At 44.0% G+C, this 21,909-nt stretch overlaps 2 protein-coding genes across 3 annotated transcripts; both read left to right on the forward strand.

Annotated features, from left to right (window-relative positions):
- The first annotated feature begins 1,693 nt into the window (after positions 1 to 1,693).
- Positions 1,694 to 3,615, forward strand: LOC115677296 (uncharacterized). 2 transcript variants are annotated; one of them, XM_030600426.2, is made up of 3 exons: positions 1,694 to 1,832; positions 3,080 to 3,236; positions 3,346 to 3,615. In XM_030600426.2, exons 2-3 carry the CDS (start codon positions 3,081 to 3,083, stop codon positions 3,391 to 3,393), a joined length of 204 nt encoding a protein of 67 aa, XP_030456286.1. In that variant the 5' UTR covers positions 1,694 to 1,832; position 3,080; the 3' UTR covers positions 3,394 to 3,615. The 2 variants fall into 2 exon arrangements, with proteins under 2 accessions (XP_030456286.1, XP_056169422.1); XM_056313447.1 differs by having other exon boundaries at positions 1,719 to 1,832; positions 3,077 to 3,236.
- A 10,730-nt stretch (positions 3,616 to 14,345) lies between these two features.
- Positions 14,346 to 21,698, forward strand: LOC115675245 (pleiotropic drug resistance protein 2-like). The gene is made up of 18 exons (XM_030597845.2): positions 14,346 to 15,080; positions 15,660 to 15,748; positions 15,861 to 15,945; positions 16,048 to 16,338; positions 16,437 to 17,428; positions 17,562 to 17,722; positions 17,868 to 17,971; positions 18,074 to 18,236; positions 18,323 to 18,391; positions 18,511 to 18,653; positions 18,915 to 19,247; positions 19,350 to 19,640; positions 19,737 to 19,820; positions 19,940 to 20,073; positions 20,167 to 20,394; positions 20,509 to 20,680; positions 20,782 to 21,036; positions 21,149 to 21,698. The coding sequence occupies exons 1-18, from the start codon at positions 14,595 to 14,597 to the stop codon at positions 21,413 to 21,415; spliced, it is 4,347 nt and encodes a 1,448-aa protein (XP_030453705.1). The 5' UTR covers positions 14,346 to 14,594; the 3' UTR covers positions 21,416 to 21,698.
- Positions 21,699 to 21,909: the final 211 nt, after the last annotated feature.

Below are 21,909 nucleotides of genomic sequence, written 5' to 3' on the forward strand. Positions count from 1 at the left end.
CACCTTGGTTCGCTAGTTTGGTGCTGAAATTGTAGGAACAAACTGGAGCGGTCGTCTGCTCAGTGCAGTAACGGCAAGACGTCGTTGGATCAGCAACTCAGCGCAGAACAACGACTAATGCCACGACACAACTTTTATAGGTGAGAGGGCTTAAGCGTTTTAGAGAAAGAGACCGTCTTGAGAATATTCAAAATATATTATGCTTTGGCCTGAAGATAGTCTCAAATATATCCCTTCCCGATGACCGATTCCCACTTTCCTCTTCTTGTATGTTTTTTTCAGGTATAAAGATAATGAAAGAGACAGAACTTGCCGATCTTTCTTCCTTTTACTGCTTTGCAAATCTCACTCGCTTTTATTTATTTCCTCAAACGACCGAAAAGTACTGCCCAAGGAATTATGGATATCTCCAGCAGATCAAGGAGGATGTTTTCGGACACGTGCCTAAACGCCCATCTCGGTCAAGAATGAATTGTGGGTACTTTGTTATTCTATTATTGACCAAGTGCACCGAATTAGAAATATAGGCTTTCTTAAACATCGTTCCTTCGTATCACGCCTATCGCAATTTCCTGTTTTGCTCATTCCAAAGATAAAGATCCGCACGTTTTATATTTTGCCCTTGCCAAGATCGTGAACTTCTGTGTATATATATTTGAAAATTCCCCCGCGTGCAAAAAAAATTCGGCCATAATAATGAATGGGCTTGGTCGAGTTTCCCGATCCACGTGGGCTCAATTAAGTTCAGAACTATCCGTCACCGGTTCGATGCAAATGGAGCTACTTAATAAATGTTCTTAAAACTAAATGTTATGCAATTTAACTTTAAAATTTTTGTCGGGGGCTCAAGTTTAGTCCCTAATTTTTGTGTAATTATTTCTAAATGATGAGCCAAAAATTAGGTGTCAACAAATACTTTAGAATAGTGTACACTTTCCATATTTCTCTCGACAATATTCTAGAGTACTCAAGAAACCCCAAGCCATTAGAAACTCTAAGGATCACCGGATCATTTGGGTCACTTCCTCGATCTATTGTGCCTCGAAAATCTCTGGATTGCAATACTAGTATTTAGGAAATCTTTCCACACGAGATATGCTGCAGTTAGGCAACGCAACTTGGGTCATTTAGAGTTTTGTTCACGACGTGAATTGAACTCGTGATCTCATGAAAAATAATTAACCTATTTACCACGAGGCTAAATATCAATAAAAAAAAACCAATTCCCAAGTGATCCGATAAGTTACTATCACGTGATTTGGCACATCATCAAAAAGCGAATCGAGGGTTCATAGAAATGATATTACGTCGAGAAACATATTCACAAGAAACATTTTCGAGATATTCTATAGTATAATTAGCAATGAAACGTACAAATTTGCAGTATCGTTTCTAGCAACGGATTCGATTTTTTTTTTTTTGGGAAAATGACACAAACAGTTCTTGAACTTTGGCCCAATGTGCAATTAAAATTGAGCATGTACCAAAAGTCTAGGGATCAAATTAAAAGTTCAGGGATCACATTGAACATTAGGCTAAAGCTCAAGGATTATATTGAATAAATTAAAAATTCATGGATCAAATTGCACATTGGACCAAAGTTCAAGGATTCTGTATGTCATTTTCCCTTTTAAATTCGTTGTTCACCATCTGGACCTAAGCCCGACCCGAGAGGGCCCAATCGGGTCCGGATCCTTTCGCACTCCTCCCATTACCCTATGCCGCACGGCTTGACTTCCACTGCATCTCATTCCGTTCATCGTCTTCTCCATCTGCCATTTTCCTGAAGAAGCCCCAGGACCATCTCGACCCTCGAATCCTCTCAGCTTCACGTGAGTATCCTCACTTGATTTTCGGCAAAATATGTTCGATCGTGTCGGGTGGTCAAGATCCTGCGTTGGCCTGGTAATTCGGTCGTTGTCGCTGTCGCTGTCTTGCCAACGTTGGTTTCTCGGTGTCAGATGTGGTAGTCTCGGTAGTTTTTCTTTTGTGGGTCTCTTTGGCTGATTGGATTTGGATCTTTGCGTTGTTCGTGCGTGCCGTTCTGTCACATGGGTGCTTGAATAAGGTGGAATTAAGGTGGATTTGTTCCCCCGCTGCGGTTTTCTTGCCGGGGCCGCGTTTCGTTTCCTTTCTGCTTAGGGTTTGCGGTGATCGATCGAGGTTCTAATTCAATGTGTAGAAGAGAGTTGCGTGGGAAATTTTCGATGGATTTGGGATGATATGAGCTCGGGCGGGAAGTTTTATCATGTAGATGCGTGCTGCTGCAATAGTCACATGGGATGCTATGAGCTCGATGAAATAGTTCTTTTGATTATGTCGAAGCTAATTTCGTAAATTCGGTTAACAGTGAAGAAGGAGGGAAATTAAGGGGTCTTGGGAAGGTATGCTTCTGGGTTCTTGCACGCACGCGGATGTTCGCTTGCGTACTGTCACTCAATCCCATGTATAGAGGTGGTTTTCTGCAAGTTGTACTAGGGGTTGTGGATTAAACTGTTACTTTGAGATGACAAGACCGCTAATGTTAATGTTAGATGAGAATTCGAATCTTAGAGTGAAAAGCTTTGATTTTTTGTTGTGTGGTCATTCCTCTATGGATGTCTCTTCCTTTAGTTGATATTTTGTTATATGATGCTATGGAAATGGGAGCTGCTTTATGCCTGGTCTACACGTACCCGTGTTTATGTTCTACGGCTGTCAAGTTAGATGTGTAAATGCATGGTCAAAATCTGACTTCTGTAATGATCGGATCATTTTGCAACTTTTAGTCCATAGATGGAGGTTGCAGGTCCTATCTTGCTGACTTTTACATGGAAATGATTTTTCCCCACAACGTTGTCTCCAATGTCTTTATACACTCATTCGGGCTCCTTTCCCTTCTTGCTGTCATAGAAGCGTGAAACAATGTCGTCAGTTTTGTCAACCCTTCTAATCTCCCCTCCTTAGGTGGAGGTTGCATGGTTGTAGAGCTTTTGCATTTGGCATGACCTTAGCGTGCTTTTTTTTTTTTTTTCGCCCTTCTTATGTTGTTGGGCTATAATTTAAGGTCTTGATATATTTATATATAAATATGAAGCAGAATGACAGAGGTGCCTTTTAGACCCCGGGAGAAGCTCCTTGAGAAGCAGAAATATTTTCAGAACATTCACAGACATACTTATCTGAAGGGACCTTTTGATAAGATTACCTCTGTGACAATTCCACTTGCTCTGGCAGGTGCTTCGTTGTATTTGATCGTAAGTCTCTTTTCCAAAGTTCATTCTCACTGGCCTTCATTCACTATGTCAGTGTTTCTGCTCCTTGCGTGTATGGGGTACTGAAATTCATAATCTTTGTTTTGTTCAGGGTCGTGGGATCTATAACATGTCCCATGGGATTGGGAAAAAGGAATGATTCTGCAATTTCTATTTGGAAGTGGAGTATGTGTTTGTCGTTTGACGGGACGAATCTCCTAAACCTGGTTGTTTTGTTTTGAAGTATTGTGTCCTGGAATAATTTGCATAGATTCATTCCTTTCCGCAGTGATGGGACTGACAATATTGTCTTCTAGCCTTCTTTTGATCTGTTCTAAATGATACTCTCTTTTCCAGCTAATGATATTAGCCTTTTCCAGTCTTTTCTTGTTTGCTGTCATAGATAGATTGTTGCATCAAGACATGATGGTCAACCTCTGGATTAGCTTCAAGGGGATTTACTTATCTTGGTGAATGCGGATCCAAAGTTCTGTCCATAGGTCATTCTTCAACTTGCCTTGTTGAAGTGATGGTTCAATTTTAACATTAGGTCAATAGAGGAGGTACCTGTAGCTTTATGTCGACATAATGTCAGAGAAATTGTGGACAAATGAAGGTTGATGCATCCCTCAGGCTTTTCGATCGATAGACTGTATTTTGCATTAGCTGTCCTATGGTGTCGAAATGGATCTTCCGATGGTTTGGTTACTTAGTGAAATGTTAGGATTCAAAACATTTTGCTTCAATCTGAGTAAGAACTTGATCTAGATCATACAATCCTTGTTCTACCTTGAGGGAAATATGTGACCAGTACACGGATACTAGCTTGCTTACTTTCTTTTTCATCAAGAAGGGAAAGGGTGACTTACTTGAAAAGATCTTGTCTGCTCCGAGTGCATGTGAGCCCAACTCACCTGCACTGGCTAACATGCACCGCTTCATGAGTTGGGATCCACGCGGGCCCCATCACCCAATCTAAGGTTGGATATACAGCTGGGTTCATTACATTTGGGGCATGCAAGTGTTTCTGGACTTACTTCACGTTTATGCAGGCTTTTATACACATGCAGGGTTCTATTATGGTAAGGGTCGTACGAAATGCAATGCCCCGGTATTAATACTTGAGAGTAGGATCCAGATGAACGGATTTGAGCCATTTATGCTCCCGTGTAATAATGCATATGGATAGCTCTGCCCAATAAATCAGCGTATCTGGATTTGGCGTAGTAAGTTTTTACTGGATTGTTCTCTTTGCTTCCTCGGCCCTGTATGCCAACTCCATCGTTGGTAGGGAAAATGAATGCTGAGAGGGAAGCCTCTGTAAATTGTGGGGATAGCGACTCGATATCACACTCGCTTTCTATTGAGTCGCTCAACTTTTGATCTGTCGTGATTTTACCAACTGAAATACGAATACTCGGCCAGAATGAGCAAATTGAGAAGATGTTCACTCGGTTTCTGAAGTCGTTTTGAAGCTAAGATGAATTCCATCTGAAATTATGTGATTCCTTTTGATATCCGTAGTTTCTTGACTTGGATTCACCGCTCGTTAGTGTTGCTGTGTTCTCTCTGGCAACTGCTATTTCGTTCTCAGATAACGTGGGATGTAGATGTACCGGCACTTTGAGGAAGTTGTGGGGTGCGTGCATTGATGATGCAGAGGCTATGCCGTGTGCATTAAATCGGTCGTATCTCATCAAGCCATCCGCTGGTATATTTCACATCGTCTCTAAGAATTTGTCATCAAATGCGGGAGAATTGCGTTTTGCCCACCGAGTTTTTGGGACTGTGGCAAAGTCTACCCATGACGTCTCAATTTTAAACATATGCCCCTTGACCTTTCGAAATTGATGGCAATGTGCCTCCTAATGTTGGGTCCAACCAAAATTTTCTCATATATCTGATCGCTTGATTGCACGTGACTAGTTATGGGAGGTAAACTAGTCATATGGCAGATAGATACGTGAGAAAATACATAGGGACTGCTCATTCAGAACTATATATATCGATGTGCAGTTGGCGTTTACTCCAGTCAAATTCTCTTCGAAACTCTAATCACATGCTCCCACGTGTAATAGATATTCAAATTCTTCTTCTACTTTTATATGTATATCATATATGACAAATCTATCTTCCATAATCAGTCATATGCTGTCACGTGGTCAGAGCTCTCAGCAAAACTTGGTCGGAGTCGATGCCGGAGGAGGATGCAATGCATCCGATATCTAAAATTTAGGGGGCAAATTGGAAAAGTTCAAACGTTGAGGGGACAATTTGCAACGATCGTCAAAACTTGGGGGCCAATATGTAATTTGCCTCGTGATATGTTGATATTTTTGCACGTAACTTCTGCATTATATGATATCAACGTTTAGAAGATTTCGTGTGCGGCACGCGACAGGGAGTCTTAAAGGTGAAAGGCGATGGTTCTTTCCTCGAGAGATCCACAGACGGAGCAATAGCCTGCGTATGCCGTGATCATTGCGGGAGAATGGTGGGCGGATTTGCAAGAACAGTGAAGGTGAAATCAGCAACTCAAGCCGAAGCACTTGTGCTAAACCATAGAATTCCTCTCTCCACGATCAGATGAACTTCTCCAACTGGAAACATATCAATTAGATCTGATATGGGCTTCCCTTTAACTGCTGCAGATGGTATGCCACTGCGCTTTTCAGTGAAGCCCAGCAGAAGATAGCTCGTTTTTTCTCGTTTAGAATTGGCCCATTTCAATAGGGAGGCCGACAAGATTGCTGATTGGGTCGCCAAGGCCCAAATAAAAATGGCCCTTGCCTATCAATCGGCTTTTTGATCCTCGTGTAGCCCTCGGGGCTTTATTATGTGCGGAATGTTCACCGAGTTAAAGAACATAAGAACTTCCTTGTCAAAGTGAATTAAATGGACTCCTAGTCCTACTGGCCATCCCGCGACTTTTCCGCCTCGTGTTACGCCTTGCCGAAAGCTGAAGAGAAGCGAGCAGGTTTGACGAATGAAAGCAATTCTTGACTAAGGATTAAAACCCTGCTTGCTTCTCTTTGTTGTTTCAAGTTTTTCGTGCTTGGTGAAAATATCATTTTCTGAATATGGTTTGCATGGATAATTTATTCTCAGATCAAATAGCCGGTCCATACTTGGACTTGGTGGTTGTCTGAGCATCTACTGACTTGAGTGTTTTATCTCATGCGTAGTATTGCATGCTCCTCTTTGCAGTCTGTGTTTGCCTTCTCAGTTCTCTCCTTAGATTTGGGTGATAGAACCTTTAAATTTTCACGGTACACGCTGCAGACTCGTCGGAGGATTCAAATCGGTCCCCGCACAATGCAGCAAAGCCGAGTTCTCGAAAGGACTTTCGGTTCTACAAGACAATTGGGAAAAGTTCTGCTTAATCCTCGTTCTCCCATCTCTCCATGGAAATACTTTTGTCAATGTCAAATTTTCCTTTCAGCCAAAGGCAGTGCAGAGTGACTTAGATTGCGGTCCAATAACTTGTATTGCTCACGGGGAATGTGACATTTTACATGTTTGGGGGGGTAGAACTTCTAGACTGCAAAGTCAGGGGAAAAGTGTCAGAAAAGTCATAAACCTTTTGCATTGGTGCCAATTTAGTCCTAAACCTTTTTTTAGTGCCATTTCAGTCCTAAACCTTTTATTTTTGTGCAAATTCAGTCCTTCCGACTAATTTTGGCCGGATTTTGCTGACGTGGATGCCAGTAGGCTTACGTGGCACCGCCGGCGATGACGTGGACAACTTTTTAATAATATTTTAATATTTTTTGAATTTTTTTATTTTAAAAAAAATCATTTTTTTCTTTCCCTTTCTTCTTCCTCCAGCCGGTCGCCGGCCAATGGCGAGGCTTGCCCTCACCAGCGACGGTGAAGGCGAGCCTCGCCAGCGGCTGGGCGAGGCACGACCTCGCCTGATCTGGCGAGCTCGGGCCTCACCCATGGCCGACGAGGCTTGACCCTCGCCAGATCCGGAGAGGGCAAGCCTCACCCTTGCTAGATGGCTATGAGGGCGGCTTCGAGCTGCTCTGCGCGAGGCACGACCTTGCTGGATCTGGCGAGGTCGAGCCTCCCCCATGGCCGGCGAGGGCGAGCCTCGTTCAGCCCAGCGTGAGGCCACCCTCGCGGCCATCCCGTGAGGGTCAAGCCTCGCCGCCCTTGCCAGTGGCCGGCGGGGCGAGCCTCGCCATTGGCTGGCGACTGGCTGGAGGAAGAAGAAACGGAAAGAAAAAAAAAAAGAAAGAAAAGAAAAGAAAATTCGAAAAAAATTAAAATATTATTAAAAGTTGTTCACGTCATCGCCGGATGTGCCGCGTAGGTCGGCCGACGTCCAAATCAGCAAAATCCGGCCAAAATTAGCTAGAAGAACTGAATTGGCACAAAGACAAAACGTTTATTATTGAATTGGCACCAAAAAAAAGTTTAGGACTAAATTGGCAAAAATGCAAAAGGTTTTGGACTTTTCCGACACTTTTCCCCAAAGTCAGCATGCTTCTCGTGTCAAAACCAGGATCGACTACGACAAAAGCCAAAGCATCGGGTTGAACTTGATCTCGAGATGCTTTTGACCCGCCAGTTTTTTAGATGTCGATGACCATAGTTCAGGTTCAGATTCAGAAGAGAGAAAGGCTGCTGTAATTGGAATGGAGCATCTTCCAACTTGACAAACCGGTGGCGCAATTATGCCTGCCTTCAAAGGCAAAGGGCATGGCATGGGTTTTTAAGCCCGCGGATCAACGCAGGCGGGCCTAGGAGGGGCCAAGTGCCTCTTATCTCAACGAATGGAGCTCTAAAACTCAATTCGAGATAACTGATGCGCAACATATATAGGTAAAGTGATTAAATATCACAAGCAACTCCAAAAGGGCGATCTTCCCAATTTCGGAACCTTTCCCGAATGCCAACCTCTCAACCAGTCAAAACAACGTGCTTCAGCTAATTTTCAACCCGGTGGGTCAGGAGAAGGGGGATTTGGATCGACCAGAGTTCATTCACCCCACCCGTCAAGTGCAGCCAACCCGACGTTTGGACCACTGACTGAAGTGATAGCCCGTGGCGTAACGTAATTCATGAGATTGGCGGGGCCGTCGCGTGGTCTCGATCGGCTTCCTTCACTCGGGTGCAACCCACGGGGCACAAGTTGCAAGTTAACATCCGTCCGCTGGCGGCGACTCAACACAAGTTGCCGCATGGAACGCCATGTTTTATAAAAGGGCGGTACCGCCGATCGAGGCTGCTGAAAATGGTTAAATGATATAAGAGAATCTAGATCAATTCAATTGTACAAAAAGGGCAGCCAGCAGACAGAACAGAAGAGGACAGAGTTGAAAAAGGACCAAAAACAGCCTTCAAATCAAAAGCAGAGGGTTGGCGATTGGCGAAAGCTCACAATAATTGACATATATTCTAAGGCCAAGGGGACGCCACATTTGACATTCTCTCCCCTCCCGCTTGGTTTGGGACTCTTGAAAGTGCAGGGTAACGCTTCGCCGTTCTCCAAATGAAAATTGCACCAGCAGCCCTCCTTTTGACTTTTATATTGCTTGAAAACAAACGCCCTTTTTGACTGCTATCTCGTCTTTCGACCAAACAAACAAACAAAAATTCGTATCCCGTCCCATATCGCCTGTCCCTAAGCTGTTACGCTGGCAAATAAGTCTCCCGTAATCCCTAAACTACCATCACGGATCTTGGGAGCACGAGCATACAGGAGAGGATTGCCACGCACCTATAGCAACGAAATCGCGAAAATCAATCCGGGTACGAAATAAACGGTGCCGCCGCAAGTAAGTTGTCGATTTTTTATCGCTAGGAAATGACGTGCGCCTCGGCGGATTTCCATGTACGTTACTCCACATCGCCATCGGCATTTCCCGAGAATTCGGGTCGGGTCATACATTCGAAATGTTTGGCAGGATATTTTATAAACTTTTCGTCCTATGAACGTTAGCTTGATGTAATCATGCCTCTAATGTAATCATCGCGTAAAGAAGAGAGAGGAATTTGCGTTGGCCCAATTTTTTCTCCGGTCGACGCATACGATTCGAAACAGCGTTCTACTTTGGGATGCTGACTCGGTCAATGAGCTTGACCTAATGTCTTCTCTGGCGGGCTGGGGGAATTCATTTAATACAACATTGTATTCAATGCGGAAAGTCGCGACCCTACTCGACCAAAAAAATTCATTTTTGATCAGCGAAACGAAAAATATCTTCACCGTTCAATACGTCGGACCCTTATGGTGCCCCCGTCACTCGAGCTAATCCCTAGTCGACCAAATCAATTTTCTCGAGACCCTCTCTCGGGTCAATTAGTTTAACCTTTTATTAGTATTATTTTTGACATTCTTTTATTAGCGAAGGATGATGAGTGATCATATAGCATGGGAAGACGACGGTGTGCAAGGGGAGCCCGAGCCCGAGCCCGAGCCCGAGCCCGGCGGCCTGACCTTCTCGATCGGACCGCCGGCACGGGGCGGGCTGGTCCGGAATAATTTAAAGGTCGGGACGAATATTATTATAATAATGCGACCGTCCGTCGTGGGTCATGTTCATGTTCCTGTTTGGTCGATTGGCTCGCGGAAAGAAGCAAGGAACCTTCTTGGCTGGAAGATGCTTAAAAGAAGAAAAAACCGAGAATATTATAATATTATGACCATGGCAAATTACAAAAAAAAGAACCCATTTGACGCACGTGCTCCACGATGTTAAATGAACGTGGTCTTTTCTTTTTCATGGGGGAGTGATGCTAAACCATGTTGGACTGCCTGTCTAATTGTCCTGTTTTTGGCCAGCTCGGCGTCCGCCATTTCTTAATAATAGGGGCACCTCCCTCCCTCTAATCAAATCAACGAAAGGATCTCGCCCCCGACAATCGTGGGTTCAAAAGGCGAGGAATTGTTCGATCACGTGGGGCCCGCAAAATTTTATCGTGCCTCGAATATGCATTATTATGGTAACAAGTGAACAAACATGTTATTTAGCAACAAAAAAAAAGTGAACAAACATGTTCATTAGAAGAGGTGAGAGGTTTTTTTTTTTTCCAGAGAGGTGAGATTTATTACAACTTAAAATGTGTAAGGGAAATTGTCCAATCAACCTTAAGTCCATTGTACGGACGTCGATTCGGTTCTAAACTTTTCGTTTTTACCGATTTAGTCGTAAATTTTTGCTTAAAATTTCAATATAGTCGTTTTTATCCAATTTTCACTGGAAAATCGCAGACGTGGCGTTGTATCACGTAGCGTAAAAGCCGCTCACGTTGGCGATTTTCGGCGAAACTGGCTGAAGTGATGACATCGTAACTAGCGCAAGTGTTTATGGCTAAATTGATAAAATCAAAAAGTTTATAACTATATTGATATATGTATAATAAAATTGAGTTTGATTAAGTGATTTTCCCACACTAGGATAATATCTACTTTGGTCATAGAAGTAGGAATAAGGATGGTTAACTTAGGCCCATGAAATGGTACCTCGTGCTTTCTATTCTAGTGATAGGAGCTAAAGTACACTCGCCCTGCAGATTCACCAGAAGGTCATTGATTTGACTCAACTTGACACTTATAAAACTACCATGGATCGTGGACACCATGAATTTTCTCTCTCTTAATAGTTAGTTGTTTTTTTTTTTCGAAAAAAAAGAAGAAAAAAAACCTTATTTCTACACTATTTGTTCCTTCTCTCCCTTGACAAGCAAGGAAAATTCAATAAGTCTTCAAATTATTCGAGATTATCCACTCGTAGCTCTCCCTCTCTCCTGCACATCACGTCCCTATGATGATTTGGCAGGTCATTATCTATTTTATATTAATAATACGTCGAAAATAACAATATTTCTCAATGTAGATATTTAAAAAGTGTCGTATCCGCATTTCTGCGTGACCCTTTTAAGGTTCATTTCCCCTTCACATGTAAATTGTAAGAATTTTTTGTGGTCGAGTGTCTCGATACACTTGTCGAACATTCAATTAAAGAAATTTCGTAATTTCAATCTACTGCACTTCGCTGGGAATAACTCCACGCGACGAAATGCCTTTTCACCAAATGTTGATCTTCGGTTTTTTATTTGAATCGGGTTTCGTGGCAAATCGGACAGGAAGTAGAGTGCATAATGAAGACCTCGAACTAATTGATTTATATGAAAGTAAATGCAGGAATTCGAAAAGATAAATTGATAAACTGAAATATACATAGTTTTGTTGATGGTTGTGGATTTTTTTACAAAGAGTATAATGTACCATTTGATAGCCTACAGTACAGTTACAAGTGATAATTGGAATTTGAAAAGGTAACTTCTCAATCCCATCTTCACAACAAATAACATTCAAATCCTATTTGCGGTCGATCTTCGTAAGAAGTCACAATAATGCTCATTAACAAGAAGTTACAAAAAAGTCTAACACAGCGGCAAAAAACATAACTACCCAGCGACTACGTTTTTGCGTCGATCCTGCTGCCGATGACTTCCTTGGCAAATTGTCCGTGCCCTTCAAGTTGTCGACGATTCTTCTCACTTGTGAGTCCTGTTGCTCGCCAAACTCCACAATTACTGACTAAGTCTGTCGCTCATCGATCGTAAACCAAAAGCCGGTCATTTTTTGGGTGTCAACACGCCACCTTTGTCATGTTCTGTATCCTCAATCTATTGAAAATCGAAATATCTTCTTTTCTCTATAGATATACCCTACTTGTAATTCTGGGGCACAATCATTGATTGCTCCGCAACTAGACGGACGGGGACATAACATACTGATTAGTCCCAAAAGAAACAAAGAAAAAAGAAGAGGCCATAAATGAAAACAGCGATTCACGTCCATATCAGCAGCATCATCCTGCTCATCAAGTGGGACGATGTTCACGGTTATAGCCGCCGCCTCTGCATGCTTGCATGCATGCATGGCACTTCGACAGATATTTTTCCTCTCGCTAATTTAATGACGTTTTTAACGTACTGGGGGTGAATGTTCTTAACCACTTGAAGAAGCAATAATCCTGATCCCCCGCAAATCACTGATTTAACGGTCAAACTTTCCCCCGATGGAAACGCTCCTGCCGCCCGAGAACGTGCGGTTTTCGCAGGCAGAGCTCTTCTAGAAAGCGTTGAAAGTCGAAGCCCCCGCACCACCGGCTGGCGTGTTCACTCCTCTTTTCCTCATTTTATTCAAACACTATTTGTGCATATTCATACCGTGTCCCCGTGCCACGTTGACCCAAAACTGTCTCAAATTGTGATGAATCCGGGATTTTTCGCGGGTGAATGTGTCATGCACGGACGCATCGGCTTTGAAGTTGGTTGGAGGTATATGTGGTATCTGTGACATGAACATTAGTTCGGGGTACATGTGATGCGAATGTACCGGTTAGGAGTTTTCGGTACTATTAACTCTGTATTGTATGTGAAACGGCCGGGGAAAAGTCGTTTCGCACCTTCCCTCGTGATTCGCAATTTCTTCTGTCAACGAATTTTACCTTAGAGGACGGTCGTTTTCCATCTGCTGTTGGTCCGTTTTTGTCTAAGTCACGTACGCTGGAGACTTTTGAGCGCGTCTAGATATTATTTTAGTCTTGGGTATTGATGTTGACAATTGTGGACTTTTCAACTTTCAAGTATTTTGAAGCTTTTCGAATGGATAACACGAAGAACCTTCCTTGATATATACTTTCATTTTCACTACGTGGTTGTTTCCCTCTAATTTCATTTTAACTGTGAAAAAAACCCGCCTTCAAGTTTAATCTCCGCGCACCCATTCTTTTAGCTAAACCCATGATGACCGTGCATAAGAGTAGCCACGATTCCGAGTAGACACGATCCTGCGTACACATTGCTCCAATTTTCAACTCAACAGGTCGGCCGAGCTCGTTAAGATTCAAAATCACGAGAAGACACCGTCTCCGGGCATTGCTCCAGTGATCCCTTGTCTCTTGATTGATTATTTTTATTCGTGACGGGACGAGAAGATCACCGTGACACGAGAATGTTACCAAAGGTGAAGCATAGCCGAGTTTTCAAGCATTCAAACTTATAAGAACATCTATAAGTGAAGTTAAAAAATAATATATTTGGAATTCGTTGCTCCAATTCTATTGGAAATGATTAGGGTCTTTGGTGCAAAAGATTAAAATAAAAAAAGAGAGATTGAATCATGGGGGGGAATTTCCCTCTATTGTCAAGGTCAAGGCGGAAATCTTGGACCACGAGCCTCACCAATAGTTTTGAAAAAGGGAGATAATAAAATCAAAATTTTGACAACGAAGCGTTAGGAGAATTTTTTTTTTTGATCTGTCCTACTCTAATTTTCAATTCATTCTCATATTAGCATTTTTGCAGATCGTAAAAGTCAAAACCTTCGCGTGAAATTAAACGTCCTCGTTCCTAATTTCCTGTGAACGGTGGGAATCGAACTCGGATAAGGGGAAATTAACCTGCGCATTATTAAGGCTCTTTTAAGGGTCCAAGGCGGCAACTAGTGCAGTTGTCAAGTGGTCATCGGATCAGGTGCGGCGGGACACCACGGTAGGCCCCACCGGGACTCCCGGTCATCCCGGTCCCACTCGCCCATTAAATTCACTGTTGTCCAGTACCCCCCACAACCCCGCCATCCCCACGCGCTCCATCGCGCGTGCGAGCGACGCTCTCTTTTGTCCTCGAACCGAAGCATCTAAATTTCGGGTCAGCGAAATACAGCACTGGGACCCGCCCGGCGTTCTCCCATATCCCATTAAGATATTACCCGAAAGCAACGATTCCGCGCTCACAGTAAGATACGGTGCGCTCGCTCGATATGGTCCGCAGGATCGGGCCTCTCCCCCGGCACGTCAACCCTCGTCGCCCCCGAATCCGACGGCCAGGAGATTTCCTTCTGGAACGGGCGCGAGTGAAGCGCGAGACACCGGATCCGGGGGGGAGTTGAATCTTCAACGCCTCTCGCAAGTTAAGCTCAAAGCCGCGGGAACTTCTCGTTGTCTCATTTTGACCGACGACCAAACACGCACACACATACACATACACACACACATCCGCATCCTTGTTCTTCCTGCACGGGATTGATCTTCTTCTTCTTCCTCTTCTTCTTCTTCTTTAACTCTCTCTATATATAAAGCTCCTCCAGAACCCACCTCTTCAAAATATCTCTCTCTCTTTCTCATCCTCTCTGTATCCTCCAAGTTCTCTCATAAGCGCACGCACACAGAAGAGAAAAAAAGCGTGCTTCTGCTTCACCATGTGCGTATAGATTCGTTCTTTGGGAGTTCGATTCTCGTTCTTCAAGTTCTCGCTCGGACTCTGGTCCGAGGACTTCACCGAGGAGTAATTCGATACGGGTTTCACGTGTGATCCGGAGAGACTGAGGCGGGTTTGACAATGGCGTCGGCATTGGCCGGGGACGACCTCATGCGGCAGACGAGCAGGAGCAGCCGCGGCAGTTGGCGGTCCGCGAGCGTGAGGGAGATATGGAACGCGCCGGACGTGTTCCAGCGGAGCGTCCGGCAGGTGGCGGACGACGAGGAGGAGCTCCGGTGGGCCGCCATCGAGCGGTTGCCGACCTACGACCGGATGCGGAGGGGGATGCTCACCCAGGTGCGGAGCAACGGGAGGGTGGTGCACGACGAGGTGGACGTGGCGAACCTTGGGGCGCAAGACAAGAAGGTCCTGATGGAGAGCATACTCAAAGTGGTGGAGGAGGACAACGAGAAGTTCCTGACGAGGCTGCGGAACAGGACTGACCGGGTCGGTATCGAGATCCCGAAGATCGAAGTGAGGTTCCAGAACCTGTGCATTGAAGGGGATGCTTATGTGGGGACAAGGGCACTCCCAACTCTGCTCAACTCTACCTTGAATGCTATTGAGGTTGGTTTTCATGAGAATTGTTTACTTTCTCTGATGTTTCTTTTTCATGTTCAGTTGATCTGGAGTGTTGTTTAGTGAAGTATCAGTGGCATATTCAAAAGGGTTGTAGTGAGTCAGGTAAGATTGCTTAGGTGACTAGATCGGGTAGAGGTCTTTGGTTACGTCTGGCTTTCGATTGTCTTAAAGACTTCAGGAGGAACAAGTTCTTGTGAGTTTCTCATATGTGGTTGCGATACCGCCTTTGACTATATCGAGTAGGCAGGTTCGGGAGGCATGAGATGACGGAAGATATAAATTTGATTGCGAATATGCAGGCAATAAGAGGGCCTTTTAGTGAAATGATGCGTCTTTATTGCTTAAGTAAGTAGAAAAAAGGAAAGCTGATGTTATGGGAAGCTGAAAGAGGTAGCGAAGAGCCAACACAACCTAAGAGCGGTTCAAATGTTGAAGCACAAAGATCGATAAATCAATCTGTTTGTTTCTTTTCATGTCTTCAGGGTGACGGCAGGGTCTGGTTCATTAGACGAAGTGAATTTCATATTTTCTATGCATCCTCAATAACAATATTTATGTCAACAGGGAGTTATTGGTATGATCGGACTCTCCCCATCGAAGAAGAGAGTGGTAAAGATACTTCAAGATGTCAGTGGCATAATCCAACCGTCAAGGTGAATTCATGGATCCTCAACTTGAAGATCCTAGTCTTTCTGCTTCCATAAACAAGTGCAGTTCTACGCGCTTAATTTGGAAGCTTATAAACATGAAAATATTCATTTTCAGGTTGACCTTGCTTCTTGGACCTCCTGGCTCTGGAAAAACAACACTGCTACAAGCACTTGCCGGAAAGCCTGATGATGATCTCAGGGTTAGTGACGCATTTGACCTATCTGGATGCATTTACTTGCTTACTGTCTTCAGGTTCTCTAGTTCTTAGCGTGAATTAATTTGTTCTGTTACAACGATACAGATAACTGGAAAAATCACCTACTGCGGCCATGAATTCAAAGAATTCGTTCCTCAAAGGACCTGTGCTTACATTAGCCAGCATGATCTTCACCACGGTGAGATGACGGTCCGGGAGACGCTAGACTTTTCGGGCCGTTGCTTGGGAGTCGGAACTAGGTATGAGATGTTGGCTGAGCTGTCAAGAAGAGAGCGAGAGGCAGGGATCAAGCCGGACCCCGAAATTGATGCTTTCATGAAGGCCACTGCCATTACTGGCCAAGAAACCAGTTTGATGGCCGACTATGTCCTCAAGGTTGGTTTGCAGAAATTTGTCCATTCAATCCTGCTTCAAATTTGACGTTTCATTGTATGAGCTTGTGTGGTAGGCTAAATCTCTAATGTTTGTGGCAGATCCTTGGATTGGATATTTGCGCTGATATCATGGTTGGAGACGACATGAGGAGGGGTATCTCTGGTGGACAAAAGAAACGTGTCACCACAGGTGAGATGTTGGTCGGACCGGCGAAAGCGTTTTTCATGGACGAGATATCGACGGGGCTGGATAGTTCCACGACTTTTCAGATTGTGAAGTTCATGAGGCAGATGGTCCATATCATGGATGTGACCATGGTCATCTCCCTCTTGCAGCCAGCTCCCGAGACTTACGATCTCTTCGACGACATAATCTTGCTCTCGGAGGGCCAGATCGTCTACCAAGGGCCGCGAGAGAGCGTTCTTGAGTTCTTCGAGTTTGTGGGCTTCAAATGCCCGGAAAGAAAGGGGGTTGCTGATTTTCTGCAGGAAGTGACTTCCAAGAACGACCAAGAGCAATACTGGTACAGGAAGGACCAACCTTATAGATACATCTCGGTGCCTGAATTCGTGAGGGCTTTCAATAGCTTCCATGTCGGTCAGCGGCTTCTGGAAGAGCTTAGAGTCCCTTATGACAAAACCAGGGCACACCCTGCTGCTCTGGTGAAGGACAAGTATGGAATTTCTAACAGGGAGCTCTTCAAAGCTTGCTTTGCCAGGGAATGGCTGCTGATGAAGCGCAGCTCTTTCGTGTATATCTTCAAGACCACTCAGATCACGATCATGGCCTTCATTGCGTTCACCGTGTTCCTCAGAACAGAAATGAAGACCGGCGCAATAAATGACGGGGCAAAATTTTGGGGAGCTCTATTTTACAGTCTTCTGAATGTCATGTTTAATGGGATGACTGAGCTCGCGATGACGGTGTTCAGGCTTCCGGTGTTCTTCAAGCAGAGAGATTTCTTGTTTTACCCTGCCTGGGCTTTCGCGTTGCCCATTTGGGTGCTCAGAATTCCCGTATCACTGGTTGAATCTGGAATTTGGATCATCCTCACTTACTACACCATTGGGTTCGCCCCGTCTCCTGCTAGGTATGACCATTTTTTCTGCTCTCTCATAAGTTGGCCCTTCCTGTTTTGGTTTATAAGCTACTAACACTAGTGCGACGAAAATAATCTCTGGTAAGTCTTTGCTGACAAATCTCGGTGATTTCTACTTGTGCAGGTTTTTCAAGCAACTGTTGGCTTTCTTTGGAGTGAATCAGGTGGCTCTCTCTCTCTTCCGTTTCATAGCGGCTGTGGGAAGAACACAAGTCGTCGCCAACACACTTGGGACCTTCACATTGCTGCTGGTATTCATCCTTGGCGGCTTCATTGTCGCGAAAGGTTAGAAATGTTTTTTTTTTTTTGGCACTTGGCACTGTCGTTCTAAACAATTGCTCATAACGGCATTTGGATACCTCATGTTTCACACCTATGGATTGTTTTTGGTGATAAGCTTCTAAAAATTAATGTGCCCGATGGTGGACAGATGACATTTCAAAAGGGATGATCTGGGGTTACTATGTTTCTCCCATGATGTATGGGCAAAATGCCATTGCTATCAATGAGTTCCTGTCCGAGAGATGGAGCACGGTAAGTTCTCTACAAGGCTTAGGATACGATGGAATTTCAAAAGTCTTCTGAAGATGTTAATATTTCAGGATACATCTAAACTAACTTCTTTTGATGTCGCAGCCTTTGCCCCCCAACTCCTCTGAACCCACAGTTGGAAAGTACCTTCTAGCACAAAGAGGTCTTTACAGGACCGAGAGCTGGTATTGGATCAGTGTCATAGCACTTTTCTCGTTCTCCATTATTTTCAACATTCTCTTCACTGCTGCATTGACATTCTTAAATCGTAAGTAGATGCTCTTGTCCGGTTTTCTTTTTGCAAAGTAAAATGAAAAGTACGTACTGATTTATTGCTTTCCGACTGTATCTCAGCTCTTGGTGATAATAAAGCAATACTCGCGGATGATGATTCCGAGAAGAGGAGACAATCTAGATCAGAAGGTATGTATTTGTTGTGGTTAGGACTGTCAACTGGATTTATAGAAAAAGAGAAATCTGGGATGATGCCTCAAAAAGTATCATGTGTAGATGCTTATATAAGACTGGAATTTTATGGACAGGTACTCCGATGCAAGTAAGAAATGCCCGAGCAAACGAGAGTATTGTCAGCGAAAGCACCCAGGCTAGGAGAGGAATGGTTCTGCCTTTCCAGCCCCTTTCACTTGCCTTCAACCATGTCAATTACTATGTGGATATGCCCGCGGTAAGTCCAATCCTCCCTAACTTAAGACTCCCCAGGTTCCGTGGAGCGAAGAAATGACACAAGCATGCCCTAACACAATGACAGTTCTTCCGTAATTTCACATAAAACTACAGATAGAAACGAGTGACTTGTCAGAAAGCAAAATGCTAGGGAAGATCTGATCGTGTATTTGTTTGAGACATATTTATCAGAATGCAAACTGTAAAATACCTCCACCCAACGTTAGATTCAGAAATAAATGTCTGTTTTGATCTGCTTCAGGAAATGAAGACTCAAGGGGTTGAGGAAAGCCGACTACAACTTCTAAGAGATGTCAGTGGAGCTTTCAGGCCAGGCGTTTTGACAGCATTGGTTGGAGTCAGTGGAGCCGGAAAGACCACACTGATGGATGTCTTAGCAGGAAGAAAAACTGGTGGATACATTGAAGGAAGCATAACTGTTTCCGGTTATCCCAAGAACCAAGCCACTTTTGCTCGAGTGAGCGGTTACTGTGAGCAGAATGACATTCACTCGCCATACGTCACCGTTTACGAGTCTCTCTTATACTCAGCTTGGCTTCGTCTTGCTAAAGACGTAAATAATGAAACCAGGAAGGCACGTAACTACGATACTATCTTCTTCATTAACATCTCCATCAAGCAAGTAAATGGACCTGGTGGAAATTTTGACTAAACGCGAGTTTTATTGGTTTTGCAGATGTTTGTTGAGGAAGTCATGGATTTAGTTGAGCTTCATCCCTTGAGGAATGCTCTAGTTGGGCTTCCAGGTGTTGACGGACTCTCGACGGAGCAGAGGAAGAGGCTCACAATAGCCGTCGAGTTGGTTGCTAATCCCTCGATTATTTTCATGGATGAGCCCACATCAGGTCTCGATGCCAGAGCAGCTGCAATTGTCATGCGTACCGTGAGAAACACCGTGGATACTGGGCGTACTGTTGTGTGCACGATTCACCAACCGAGTATAGACATTTTTGAGGCTTTTGATGAGGTACGGTTAGGTTAATTGAACTCCGTGTTCCTTTCACGTTTTTTCGGGATTCTCTTCAAGATATCCCTGAGCTGAGGATGTGTGTTCTTCTTGCAGCTTCTTCTGATGAAAAGAGGAGGGCAAGTCATTTATGCAGGGCCTCTTGGTGAACGGTCTCACAAGCTCGTCGAATATTTTGAGGTGCTTATCTTATAACTTCAATTAAGAAATCCGCATGACTGAAAAATCCTTGACTACACCTACCAATGAGGCTGTGTGGTTTGACTGAATAGAGTTTAATGTCTGAAAACCAATTGCAGGCTCTTCCCGGTGTCCCCAAGATCAGAGAAGGCTACAATCCTGCAACATGGATGTTGGATGTCACTGCTACTTCAGTCGAAGCTCAACTGGACGTAGACTTTGCAGAAATCTATGCCAATTCTGACCTCTATAGGTGAGAGACGCGCACTCCTTGTAATTTCTTCAAATTCCAATCATGAATGTGCACTGAACTCGGCACCTCATTTCCCCTTTTTTTTTTTTTCAGGAGAAACCAGGAGCTCATCAAAGAGCTGGATACTCCACAGGCCGGTTCAAAAGACCTTTACTTCCCCACCCAATACTCCCAGGGCTTCCGAACTCAATGCCATGCTTGCTTCTGCAAACAGAACTGGTCCTACTGGAGGAACTCCCGGTTTAACGCCATTCGTTTCTTCATGACGGTCGTCATTGGTCTTATGTTTGGCTTAATTTTCTGGAACAAAGGAGACAAAATGTAAGCACAAACTATTGCATTCGAAAGATCATTTTCTTTTTGCGAAGGTCGAGCCGCTGCTATTTCCTTGAAGTGTTTGCTCACATGATGTTTCTGTTCCTTTTATCCTGATAGATATAAACAACAAGATTTAATCAATCTACTCGGTGCCACCTATGCTGCTGTTCTCTTCCTTGGAGCCACTAATGCTTCAGCAGTCCAATCTGTGGTGGCAATCGAAAGAACCGTCTTCTACCGTGAACGAGCAGCTGGGATGTATTCGGAGTTGCCTTATGCATTTGCTCAGGTATGATCCTTTTTGTCCATTTCGAATAATTAGAATCTCATTCATTTCATTACAATCGTATTTTCTTGTTCTGTCGTTGATTGGTGTGCTTTGTGTATCAGGTGGCTATTGAAACAATCTATGTGGCGGTTCAGACAGTTGTTTATTCCCTCATGCTCTACTCGATGATCGGTTTCGAGTGGAAGCTCAGCAAGGTCTTGTACTTCTACTACTTCATATTCATGTGCTATACCTACTTCTCGATGTACGGCATGATGGTTGTCGCGCTCACTCCCGGCCACCAGATTGCTGCCATCACAATGTCGTTCTTCCTCAACTTCTGGAACTTGTTTTCGGGCTTCCTCATTCCCAGACCTGTAAGTCACCTTACCTTGGTCCTAATTCTAATATTCATTCATTTCTCATTGAGAGCATCAGCTTCTTTTGTGAACATGTCATATAAATGCTAAAAATGCTCTATTATTGCAGCTGATCCCTGTGTGGTGGAGGTGGTACTACTGGTGCTCGCCCGTCGCTTGGACCATCTACGGCATTTTCGCATCCCAGGTCGGCGACAAGAAGGAACCTCTAGCAACAGATGGAGGGGAACAACCAATAGATGAATTCCTGAAGGCAAGCCTGGGATTCGATTACGACTTCCTCGTGCCCGTGGCTTTGGCCCATATCGGTTGGGTCTTGGGCTTCTTCTTCATCTTTGCCTACGGCATCAAGTTCCTGAACTTCCAGAGGAGATGAGAAAAAGCATCTTGTTTCGAAGTAGAATTTTTGAGCTTTTTACTCATAGGATTGTTGACTGTATAGCAATATGGTCAAATACATATGGAGATGAGCAGAAAACTGTTCCTCCTCTCTTTCTTCCCAGTACAATTCTTTTCTCTTCTGTAATTTTGCTTGGCTTGATTTCTCATTTTTTGTTTCTGTCATATTGTGGTATGTATAGTTCTTTTTATCCTCGCAAATCTGCTGTTGTACCTTTATATGAGAGATAGTGGAAAATAAAATCCCTTTACTTCATAAACTACATTTCTACTGCTCTCTTTCTTTTTCCGCTCTAATACCATCCAAAATTTTGGGGGACAATTTTTCAAATTATCTTGAAGATGGAACCGTTAGAATCCAAGCAAACATTCACGCAACAGAGCCGACACCAATGCAATTCTCACCAATGAAAACTTATCACTACCTTCTACACCAGCCCAAAAGAAGGATAAAAGATCACCTAGTATCTT

Source organism: Syzygium oleosum, unplaced genomic scaffold, assembly GCF_021117445.2.
Source record: "Syzygium oleosum isolate NSW1041296 unplaced genomic scaffold, Sole_v2.1 Sole_v2.07, whole genome shotgun sequence".
In the NCBI taxonomy this organism is placed as follows: Eukaryota; Viridiplantae; Streptophyta; class Magnoliopsida; order Myrtales; family Myrtaceae; genus Syzygium; species Syzygium oleosum.